At 41.9% G+C, this 12,933-nt stretch overlaps 1 protein-coding gene across 2 annotated transcripts in view; it reads left to right on the forward strand.

Moving 5' to 3' along the window:
- Positions 1-12,933, forward strand: part of LOC306931547 (SH3 and PX domain-containing protein 2A-like) — a 97,227-nt gene that overhangs the window by 19,401 nt on the left and 64,893 nt on the right. For both annotated transcript variants that reach the window (XM_079512954.1, XM_079512955.1), the window contains exons 3-5: positions 1,359-1,434; positions 5,120-5,196; positions 8,062-8,153. In XM_079512954.1, the coding sequence (XP_079369080.1) occupies positions 1,359-1,434; positions 5,120-5,196; positions 8,062-8,153 (245 nt within the window). The remainder of the gene's footprint in view (positions 1-1,358; positions 1,435-5,119; positions 5,197-8,061; positions 8,154-12,933) is intronic.

Below are 12,933 nucleotides of genomic sequence, written 5' to 3' on the forward strand. Positions count from 1 at the left end.
CAAGTAAGACACGCGCCAATTAGAATAAATTACGTACTTTTTTAAGGTTTTTTTTTTAGTTCTCTTATTTTGTTTTGTTTCTTAAGATTTTTTTAAAGTTCTTTTTTAGTGTGTGTGTATGTGTGCGTGCGTGCGTGCGTGTGTGTTTTTTTAATTTTCTTTTTTAAGTTTTAAAAAAAAAGTTGTGTGTGTGTGTTTTTTGTGTGTGATACAGCTGCACCCTCTGGTGGCGGGCCGGTGGTGTTACAGCGTGACACACAGACACACAGACAGACAGTTTAGGCCAGCTTCTATAGTTAGTGCTCACTGCGCAATTAAGATCAAGTAAAAAAAAAAAGAAAAGAAAAACTGAGCTTGTACATCTGCTATTTTTGAATAGTCAATGTATAAATAGATTAGAAAAAGGTCTTTGCCAGGTCAGGTAGGTTATTGTAAATGGTAAATGGTGCATTTATATAGCGCCTTTATCCAAGGCGCTTTACAGACATTGTGCATTACATTCACCCATTCATACACCGATGGCAGCGGAAACCATGCAAGGCACCAACTAGCACATAGGGGTTCAGTGTCTTGCTCAAGGACACTTCGACAGTAACTCTGGAGGAGCCCGGGTTCGAACTGGCAACCTTACGGTTACCATCCAGACACTCTACCCCTGAGCCACTGCCGCCCTTGTGGCCTCATGGTGGCGCTATAACTGGCCAATGTGAAAAGGGTGCCCATTTCTTCTTAGGCCTTTCACGGCAATCAGATGCTGCATTCATGATTTGATTCATGCATTTGTTCCAAAAATGTGTTTTGTAAAAATCAACCTGCTGGTGGCACTATGGCAATGTGGAAAGGGTGGCATTTCTTCCTCAGCCTAGTGGGAATGTGCGTGCGAAGTTTCACGGAAATCGCACATCGCGTTCATGATTCGAGGCATTTTTTCCAAACAGACCAATCCTGCAAACTTTGGAAGCCAATGTTAGCCAATTAGGATGGAATATGAAATATCGGCCAGATACGTCTTGATCACATGACTATTAGAGTACAGACTTGTGTGATTTTGGACAGAATCTGAAGGAGTAATAATATAAAAAAATGCTTTACAAAAGTCGCCCTCCTGGTGGCGCTATAAAAAGCAGGTGTGAAAAATGCAGGGCAGAGGTTTTCGCTTGGCCTTGAGGGAGTGTGAGTGCAAAGTTTCACACAGATCGGTGCAGTTATATGGAAAAACGTGAATCAGCCTGTTATAGCACCACCCAACTTTTGAATGACTCAACTTGTGAAATGAATGGTGGAGATTTGTCAGACCTCCACTGCCTAGAGCTATAAGTGAGGAAAATGCTATGAAGTTAATTTCTCTTTTTCTCCAGATGCAGATCCTCGACAAATTCCCGATTGAGGGTGGCCAGAAGGACCCCAAGAAGAGGATCATTCCCTTCCTTCCTGGTGAGCTCGTGTACAAGGCTCATTATTTATTCGGCATTTGAGCCACGGACCACCACTTGATGTCATTTAGCCTCTCAGATCCAAAACGTAGAATATTTTGTTATCGTTGGATAAGATTTTGTCCACATTTCCATGTTATATTTGATATTTGATGGTATATGATTAGGAAAGATGGCAAACGTCAGTCAAAATAATAATTATTCTAACTCGTGAGAGTGTAAAATGAAACCAAATATACTCGTAAGGGTCCATTTGGTTTGATTTTACGTTCTGAAGAGTTAACGCATTTTGGGCGGGAACCCCTTTTAATTATAATTATAATTATAATTTAGCTTTTGAAAAATCGTGAAAATATTTATTTCAGAAAACTGGAGGATTTAGAAGATGTTTTTTTTTTAGGTCAGGCCTAAATGGGTTAAAGATCTATAAGGCTCCATTTTGGTTACCAACTCTCCATCATAGCTGGGGACCACCTGGAACCCCCCCAAGGACCACTGGTGGTCCCCGGACCACTGGTTGAAAACCACCAGTGGTGGAAAAAGTACTCAATTGTTTTACTCATATAAAAAGTACTAATATTTCAGAATGTCCCACTCCACAAGTTCAAACTGTGTACAAAATCTTTTGAAAATAGCAGATGTACAAGCTCACAATGCGTCGCAACGCGACGCATTGTGAGCTTGTAGATCGGCTATTTTCAAATGGCCGAAATGTATAGGGTTGAAGTGGTTAATGTATGTTTTCTAATCAAAATTAAAATCGCCAAAGCAACTAGTAACTAACGTTTTCAATAATTGTACTGAAGTAAAAGTAAAAAATTTGGCTCTGAGATGTAGTGGAGTAGAAGTAAGTAAGTACTGGAAATTGGAAATACTCAAGTAAAGTACCTCAAAATTGTACTTAAGTACAGTACTTTAGTAAAAGTACTTAGTTACTTTCCACCACTGAAAATCACTGATCTATTCCGTCAACGGTGTTCGGTTTCGGTCGGAGAGAGAGATTTCGCAACGAGAAAAGCAACAAAACAGAGGCCTTGCACTTTTTTTTTGTATGCATAACAGATATCCGTTTGTACTGCTTGCCTGCATACTCCATAGCTATCGACCTACCACACACAGTACAGCCTACTACTACAGTAACTTTCCTCTCCAACCCAAGCCCCAGTCAGTCAGTGGTGGGTCTGGTATGGATGTAGTAGGAGGCTGATAGAGACATGGATCCTTCTAATCTGATAAAAGTCAGCGTGGCCCAGAGCAGTGAAGAGCCCCTTTGTTTGGTCAAACTCTAAAAAGCTCCAATCTGGCCACTTTTGAACCGACTGTAATGAACTATTGCCTGATTTATACGCTGTGCCGGGCCAGCGTGTCGCACACTGGACATCACTGATCTACAAGCTCTGCTATTTTTTAGTTGTGCAACACCACCGGCGTGCAGCTACAGTAAGTGTACCAGGCTTTAACCCATTTTGACCTGAGATCAGATTCTAAAAATGTCTTCTACATCCTGACAGTTTTCTGAAAAAGCTATGTTTCTGTGTCAGTGGTTCTTCGATTTTTCAAAAATAGCAGACCTACAAGCTCGTATGAGCTTGTAGATCTGCTATTTTTCAATAGCTAAAGCATAACATAATGCTGCCACCAAAATGGGTTCATTAACCCTTTATGACCTGAGGCAGATTCTTAAAAAACGTCTTCTAATGCCAACCGTTTTCTGAAAAACCTTATGTTGCTGTATCGGTGGTTTTCATGTCAAGGACCCCCATATGTCTGAGTGGAAAAAAACGTTTGCTTTATAAACAAATTTTCACTACTTTTCAAAAATATCAGAGCCACAAACTCATAGCACGGAGAAACGCTATCTATGAGGTTGTACAGGGCCGGATCTACCATATGGGCACTTTGGGCACCAGGGGCCCCTCAAAAAAAAAAAAGTTTTTATTTTATTTTATTTATTTTTTTAGCAGAAAAATTCCTTGCTAATCCGAATGAAATAAATGGTGTCTAAAAAGATTAGTGTTTTATTGTTGGTGAGAAGGGCAGCTAAAAAGTGCAATTGTGTGTAAAGCAGCAACAATGCGCTAGATTGGCTGTCACTCTGGGCCCTCTGGGGGGGGTAGGCGACCGGAAATAGGCCAATATAACGGCATAAAACTGCCCCAAAACAGCTCCAAAACAGCAAAAATGTTGCGCGCGCAAAGGGGGGGGCCCTTCGAGCTTCAGTGCCCAGGGGCCCTCAGAGGTGTTAATCCGGCCCTGAGGTTGTATATACTGTATACGTACTATTTTTGAATAGCCAACCAATGGGCTAAGCCAGGGGTATTCAAATGGCGGCCCGCCCCCTAGTGGCCCTAGGGGGGGGGGGGGGGGGGGGTAATGAAAGTTACAGGTATGGTGTGTGCGATATGAAGTGTGAGATTTGAATTGTAAATTGACATTAATCCTTAATCATATTCTATCATATTCAAGGGCTTTTGGAGAGAAATGAGACATGTTTATGCACTGTCAAATAGATCTATTTTAAGGTAGCATATACTTGTATAGACATATCACCCTGTGCTCATACTGTGCACAAAATGTATTACATAAATCTTTGCGTTTGAACACAAAATGCATTTTCAGAACCCACACATTTCCGCGCTTCGTGCACACGCTTTGCGGCCCCCCACACACAATCATTCTACAGTTGTGGCCCCCGGCGCTAAATACAATTTGTTTTATAGCTAAAATCTAAGATGGCCGACGCGTTCCCGGTCTAAACGGGTTAGAAGTTAATTGCGTCATTTATTACATGCTAGTTTAACAGCCCTGCTTATGAGTATTCTCTCTGGCATCACAACAACACCATAGCCGAGGAACCAATTACCAACGTATTTATTCATTAGAGATCTTTTGACTATAACACTCCTTTTTAGCACATGTACTGTACTCACAACAAGTACCTCTGTTTCTCTCTGAGGGCTCATGAAAATGAAATGAACACTCTTTAATTTACTGTGATCATTCATTACCATGGCCCTAGTCAGTTTAACAATTAAACAACAATCTAATGCTGTAGGGGCTAGTAGTAATGAAATGATATCCCTCGATATTTATCATTCCTCCCACCCATAGCGTGCCACTTTGTGGCGCACTATGAGCTTGTAGAACAAAGGGACAAACACGCCATGGGTGATACAAATCACTCTAAATGAGTAACAGCATGCATTCAAAATGAGAACACTTTACCGTGTGTCCACACTATGAATAGGGATTACTGTAGATACAGCACAGTCAGCAAAACTACATTCAATTAGTAGAAAAAATTAATCTAGAAAAATGATGAAAATGTGTGCAAATCTTTGAGTACCGGTGTATAATATATAAATTATATTTTGAAGTGAAAAATGTTAACTCAAGTCTTTGCTTCTGGGGAACCACTGGAACAAAATTGTTTGAGATGGGTGTCGGCGGCCAAATACAGCCCAAATACAGCCTCATTTTTGGGGGTTCTTCTGGACATGACAACGTTTCAGAACCACTGATGAAACTGAAGATTTTTAGAAGACATTTGTTAGAATCGGCCTCAGATCTTAGTGGGGTTATGAACTCGGAGGACTTGATAACTGTGATAACCGTTAACTGTTCGCACTATGCAATGCTAATTGACGATGCTCTGTTCATCATCATCATGCTCGTGTTTTTTCCAGGCAAGGTCTTATTTCGCCGAAGTCACATCAGGGACGTGGCGGTGAAACGACTGCGGCACCTGGATAACTACTGCCAGGTACGACAACAGCTTTCTCTACTCTGACATTACACTGTGTTTGCAGTGGTGAAAAGTAATAAGTACGTTTACCTATAAGTACTGTACTTATTAAGTAGTTAAGGCCTGACGTCGAAATATTTTCCAAAAATAGCAGACCTACAAGCTCGTAGCGCGCCACTCGGTGGCGCGCTATGAGCTTGTAGATCTGCTATTTTTCAATAGCTAAAGTATTACATAATGCTTAGTTAAAACACCAAAAGGGGTTCCCGCCCAAAATGGGTATTTTTTTTAGGTATTTGTGATTTAGAGTATTTCCTATTGCCAATACTTTTACTTCTACTCCACTACTGTACGTCTTCGATAAAAATATTGTACTTTTACTCCACCACATTTCTTTGAATACTTTAGTTACTAGTTACTTTGTAGATTTTGATTATTAATACAAAACATATAGTGAACCACTTGACTTCAGCCCCATATACTATCTGGCTATTTGAAAATAGCCAGATATAGATACTTCACTTTACATGTTGATGCCACATTGCCAATACTTTTGTACTTTTACTCAAGTACATTTTGAATTCCAGACTTTTACTTGTAAAAGAGTATTTTTTATATTCATTGCAGTATTGATACTTTTACTTCAGTAAAACAATTGAGTACTTTGTCCACAACTGCTTTGTTAACCCATTTTGGGCGGGAACCCCTTTTGGTGTTGGCATTATGTTATGCTTTAGCTATTGAAAAATAGCAGATCTACAAGCTCATAGCGCGCCATGAGCTTGTAGATCTGCTATTTTTGAAAAATCGAAGAACCACTGACATAGAAACATAGCTTTTTCAGAAGACTGTCAGGATGTAGAAGACATTTATAGAATCCGATCTCAGGTTAAACTCTTATCTGCTCACTGCCAGTGCACGCACAGTGTCGTTTCTATTAGTTTCTACTTTTGTTAACTGTACAGGGTTGGGAAGAAGACATTAAAAATGTTGCCAGATACCGATTACTAATGACCTGTACCTGGAATTGTAATCAGTAACCTAATAAGTGATATCAGATTACTTAAAGTAATATATTATAATAATTATTTATAATATATGTATAACCTTTGGATTACTTCATTTAACAGCGTATTATTGACTGATTATTGACAAAAATGCATATACATGAACATCTGTACATATCTGTCAAAAGGATGAAACTTTTCACTTTCAGTGCAAAAGTGTAAACTGTTGATTGTCAGTAATTATTAGATTACGGATTGAATTCACATAAATGTACAGTATATTTAGCTATAAAATTGAACGTAACATTTCCCAACCCTGGCTGCATCTGCATACTGTGTCAAACAACCCTCCCATGCAGTGACTCCATCCCACCCAACACACACACACGCACACGCACACGCACACGCACACACACACACGCACACAGTCTGTTCTGCCAGCACGAGCCTCCACAGGAAAGCAGCGTCTCTATCTGTGCTGGCGGTCACTTCCTGTCACCCATGTAAATAGGCAGCGTATGATGGAATCGCAGGATACAGGGGCACACACACACACACACACACACACACACACACACACAGGGCAAAAGCGTCACACACATACACAGAACGAAGAGTGAATCACCGGACCCGAGGGCCTCACTCAGACCTTTACTGCATTGCTGTATGCTTGTTGGATGAATGTTGTGTAGTGTCATGGCCGCCCCAATGCATTTCCAATGGAAGTCACATGGTTTGTAGTCCACATTTTGGACTACAAGCTGTTGTATGGCTTTCGGCTGTGTTTCGGCTGTGTTTCGACTGCGCCCCTCCCCCTCATACAACACAAATGTTGTGTCAAACCATGTGACTCCCATTGGAAATGCATTGGGGCGGCCATGACACTACACAACATTCATCCAACAAGCATACAGCAATGCAGTAAAGGTCTGAGTGAGGCCTAGGTGTGCGCGCGAGCGTGCGTGCATGCGTGCGCGAGCGTGTGCTGGCCTATCCCACCTGACCTTGTTTATATCCATTAGGTCAGATATGGGAACGTGTGAAGCAGGCGTGATGCCAAGTATGACTGTACTCACTAGTGTACTGTATACTTTTTTTTCGGATCGGCAAAAATGTACGCGTTGTGAGCTTGTAGATCAGCTATTTTGGCCACGTGACACTAGCACACACTACGGTTTAAAACCCATTTTGGGGCGGGAACCCCTTTTGGTGTTAGCATTATGTTATGCTTTAGCTATTGAAAAATAGCAGTTCTACAAGCTCATAGCGCAACACCGAGTGGCGCGCTACGAGCTTGTAGGTCTGCTATTTTTGAAAAATCGAAGAACGACTGACATGGAAACATAGCTTTTTCAGAAAACTGTGAGGATGTAGAAGACATTTTTAGAATCTGATCACAGGTGAAAATGGGTTAATGAGTATACACCCAGGAACAACAGAGCTATATGGAACATTAAACAAATTACATTATAACTTCATCCAGATAGCAAATAATATGAATGTAATGTAGCTTTGCTTGACAGTACAGTTCTGTACAGTATCAATACATAAATATTTGTCTAGAGTGGACACAGCGTGAAGTGTTTGAATGCATGCCGTTACTCATTTAGAGTCGCAGCAGAGTGATTCGTATCACCCTCCATGTTTGTCCCTTCTTGTCTTCGTATCCCCCTCTCTGGGACGTGAACCCTTCTCCTTCTCTTCCACGCCCTTCAGCGGAGGCAAAGGTCTTTGTGTCATCCTCTCGTCCGTAGACTGACGGCACTATGACTCCTCAATAAACATTGCCGTAAAGTCATCGGCGTGCTGGGAAATGTGTTGAATAATAAACCGTCTCTCTCTCTCTCTCTCTCTCTTCCTCCCTTCCCACCCGCAGGCGTTGATGAAACTTCCCTCCCACCTCTCCCAAAGCGAAGAGGTTCTGAGGTTCTTTGAGACGAACGCAGAGGACCTCAACCCTCCCAAAGAGTGAGTCTTATTGGCAGCTTACTTTTAGGCCATCGGGGCGTGTTTACATTAGCCTTTCATTGAAACATTAACATTTGTTACATTATATTCCCTCGATATTGAACACTGCCCTCTGGTGGGAACATTTCAATTGTAGTACAATACTCATGTACTATATTGTGTATGTGTGTGTGTGTGTGTGTGTGTGTGTGTGTGTGTGTGTGTGTATGTGTGTGTGTGTGTGTTGTGTGTGTGTGTGTGCATGCACACGCGTGCGTGCATGTGTGTTTGTGAGAGAGAGAAATATGCATGGCGGTGAGATATCAGCGACACTGACCCGTCCTGATCCCAGGTCAGCGCACGGCTCAGCAGTGACTGATAGTCGGCTGAGGGATAGTGTCGTTTTATTAATGATGATGTGTGTGGGGGGGGTGACATCTGATCTCAGCCTCGGTGCTTAAGGTATTATGAGAACGAAGGGTAAGTTCGGGGCTCTGGGATCAGGCGAGGACCATTTGTCTCAGTCAGATCCTCGTCAGTGGGAGGAACGGCAGAGTGAATTGCAGAGTGGTCCTCGTGGACGGGTGTCGCAGGACCTTTGATCGATGAGGTTTCTCCTTAAGGCTTTTAGGCCTGACCTCGAAAAAAAAAAAAAAATTCAATGACAGTTTTCTGAAATACCTCATGTTTCTGTATCAGTGGTGTTCAATATTTCATGTCAAGGACCCCAAAACTGATATGAAATAATTGGCCACCGACCCCCCATCTGAAAATATGTTGTTCCAGGAACCCCTCAGAAGCAAAGATTTGAGTTAAAAAACGTTCGCTCTGAAAGAATATAATATTCAAAGATTTGTGCCACATTTTCACGATTTTTCAAAAATAGCAGACCTACAAGCTCATAGCGCGCCACTCGGTGGCGCGCTATGAGCTTGTAGATCTGCTATTTTTTAATAGCTAAATTATAACATAATGTTTACAAAACCAAATGGGGTTCCCGCCCAAAATGGGTTAAGGCTTTTTTCCCCCGATGTTTTGATTTATGTTCTCCTGTGTGGCTCCTGTGTGTGTGTGTGTGTGTGTGTGTGTGTGTGTGTGTGTGTGTGTGTGTGTGTGTGTGTGTGTGTGTGTGTGTGTGTGTGTGTGTGTCGCCTCGTGGCAACTTTTCAGCCGAACGCTTCTCTGATATTATTATAGATTTTGTTTTTGTTTTTTTACCTAGAAGTGAACTTTACACTCCACCGCAACTCCTTCTATAGGCTACACGTTTTGTATTTGTATTAGCAACACATCCTAGTGTGAGGGTTCTTTTAGTGATCACCCTACCCTATATACCACTATACTCACATACACATCAGCCTCCATTTAACCACATTAAACCTGCCATGACATGTTGTGCATACTTAGTTTAGACTAGTCATTGGTTAAACATGGGTTAAGGTTAGGTTTAGGTGTGCTGCCCCGTGGGAGGTTAGGTTTAGGGTGAGGGTTTGAGATAGGTTGTAGTTGTAGGACTAATGACTGGTCTAACCAATGACTAGTCTAAACCAAAAACTGTCTAAACTAAGTACTGCACCCCATGTCGTTATATGAATACATAAAATAGCAGATGAACAAGCTCGCAACAACACGTTGCGTCACGACATGTTGTAGGTCAGCTATTTTCACCATCATACAAGTGTCAAATAGAGCTTTTAACCCATTTTGGGGCGGGAACCCCTTTTGGTGTTAGCATTATGTTATGCTTTAGCTATTGCAAAATAGCAGATCTACAAGCTCATAGCGCGCCACCGAGTGGCGCGCTACGAGCTTGTAGGTCTGCTATTTTTGAAAAATCGAAGAACGACTGACATAGAAACATAGCTTTTTCAGAAAACTGTCAGGATGTAGAAGAGAAGACATTTTTAGAATCTGATCTCAGGTCAAAATGGGTTAAGGAAGTGGGGTACTGTACATGCACATGACAGTGTGTGATATATATTGGTAATCCCACTTCAAAGTGGGTTTACATCACACCGCCAATCAATCACATTTCCACCTCCACCATTTAACACCATCGCATTCCACAAGAGGGAGCCATACATCTACCTGAGAGATGAGAGAGAGCGTGGTAACTGGATGATTGATGGTCATTGTCAGCTGGTACAACAACTGAAATTGTTTGAACTTTTGATCCTTAATTATCTTGTAGACGATTAGATTTATTACCAGAAACACTTCTTCTGTAGTTTCTCATGGCAACGATCATCTCAAATTGCCCGCTCTTGTTAACTTTTGTTACTTTTTTCATGGATCATTTTTCACCTTGTCTGCCTGAACACAAAATTATATTTGAATCTTAACAAGCCATCAATTTAAAACATCATTATTTCTCATGATTTCCATACAAATGGGGGCAATTGATCGTTTTTTTTTTAGTGCAGTTAAACCTGTAACTGTTTGGCGTACCTAAAAAGACCGTAGGTCTGTACGTAAGGCTGTAATGCACGTAACTCGAGAACCGTTCGCCCAACCGTTTTCAAATTTGACGTACACGCGTTCCACACCCCCACAGGGAGTCCAGTCAGTGCCCGGCGGTGTCGAGTCGGGTCGTACCCACGTCCCACGGTTGTCCAGAACCGCCACAAAAGGCCTCTCTCTGCCCGGGCTCTGGACAGGGCCACTGCCCAGGGTCCATATGTGGACTTGGCCTGTCCTGACATCACAACACTCCATATTTGGGCATTCCTGACATCACAACAATCCATATTTGGGCATTCCTGACATCACAACAATCCATATTTGGTCATTCCTGACATCACAACAATCCATATTTGGGCATTCCTGACATCACAACACTCCATATTTGGGCATTCCTGACATCACAACAATCCATATTTGGGCATTCCTGACATCACAACACTCCATATTTGGGCATTCCTGACATCACAACACTCCATATTTGGGCATTCCTGACATCACAACACTGCATATTTGGGCATTCCTGACATCACAACACTCCATATTTGGGCATTCCTGACTTCACAACACTCCATATTTCCAGGGCATTCCTGACATCACAACACTCCATATTTGGGCATTCCTGACATCACAACACTCCATATTTGGGCATTCCTGACATCACTCCATATTTGGGCATTCCTGACATCACAACACCTGCATATATAGGAATAAAGGCACACAGAGAGACAATACGGAAATCTCCATATATGGGCACAAAGGGGACACAGACAGATAGGTGGGACGGGACGGGTATTGCATAGTCGTGTGGGGCATGGATCTCCAACTTGCATCGTTACCGACTCAGTGCTCTACAGCCGGGCACCAGTCAAGTTATCCCATTCTGGACGGGAGCATTATGTCATACTTTAGCTATTGAAAAATAGCAGATCTACAAGCTCGTAGCGCGCCACCGAGTGGCGCGCTACGAGCTTGTAGTTCTGCTATTTTTGAAAAATCGTGAAAATGTGGCACAAATCTTTGAATATAATATTCTTTCAGAAGACTTATTTATTTCGACGTCAGGCCTAAATGGGTTAACCCATTTTGGGCGGGAACCCATTTTGGTGTTTTAAACATTGTTATAATTTAGCTATTGAAAAATAGCAGATCTACAAGCTCATAGCGCGCCACCGAGTGGCGCGCTACGAGCTTGTAGGTCTGCTATTTTTGAAAAATCGTGAAAATATTTATTTCAGAAAACTGGAGGATTTAGAAGGATTTTTTAAAATGTTGAGGTCGGGCCTAAATGGGTCAAATGATAAGGGACAATATCGGTGGCACCCAACTGTAATACAGTACATGGCATATACTAAGGAATTAGGGGCACTAGGGGGTGAGGTGATGGTACGTTTTCAGTAGGTTTTCGGAAGGTCGCCAGTTCGAATCAGCGGTCCGACACGTTAAAATTACCACCGCTGAAGTGCCCTTGAACAAGGCATTGAACCACTACGATGAAATGTTCTATGAGCAGGGCCTGGCTGGAAACAAGTTCTTGAGCTTAGCCCAGATACCCTGGGTAAATATAGTAATCATTTAATTTCATTTCTCTCTCTGTTTCTGGCACAACAGCGCCCCTACTGGTACTCATGAGTCACACATGAGTCACACACAAACATAGGTTAACGTCACAGACATTGCTGTTCCTTGGAGTGGTTGCACCACTCAAAAAGAAGTCCTTCAATGATCGTTTGATTGACTTGTTGACTTAATGCTCTTCACTATTATGAATGCATTGCTCGTTAGTCTGTTAGTTATGCTGTAGATTTTAATATTTAAGAAGCCGTTGTTGAGCTTAATTCTATACCCTGTCAACCTGCCGTGGATCTAGGCTGTTAATCTCCATCTGCACCTGAGATTATTCGACAAAACAAACAAAACAATTAGACAACAGACTCTTCCCACAGATACAGATACGTCTCTCATGCACATCATTATTGAGGATGATGACAGGCCTCTGAGAAACATTTAAGAAACATTTAAGCTAAATTATTTTAGCTCCTATGCCACCAAAATGTGGAACGCCCTACCAACAGTCAATAAGACATGTGAATCCATTGACTCCTTCAAAACCACTCTCAAAGGGCACCTACGGACGGCTGCAATTCGAAACTGGCCCCCGTAAAATCTGAATCCCCACCACCCCTTTCCCCCCCTCACTGTATATGTTTCTTTTCCCTTTTTACCTCCTTTATGATGAATTCCTGTTCTGTTCTTTGACTATATAGAAGTATTTGTACGTCTCTAAATGTTTTGATGAATTGAACATGGTGGACCCTCTTGTAAACAAGTGTAATGCTTA

Source organism: Electrona antarctica (genome assembly GCF_951216825.1).
Source record: "Electrona antarctica genome assembly, chromosome: 10".
In the NCBI taxonomy this organism is placed as follows: domain Eukaryota; kingdom Metazoa; phylum Chordata; class Actinopteri; order Myctophiformes; family Myctophidae; genus Electrona; species Electrona antarctica.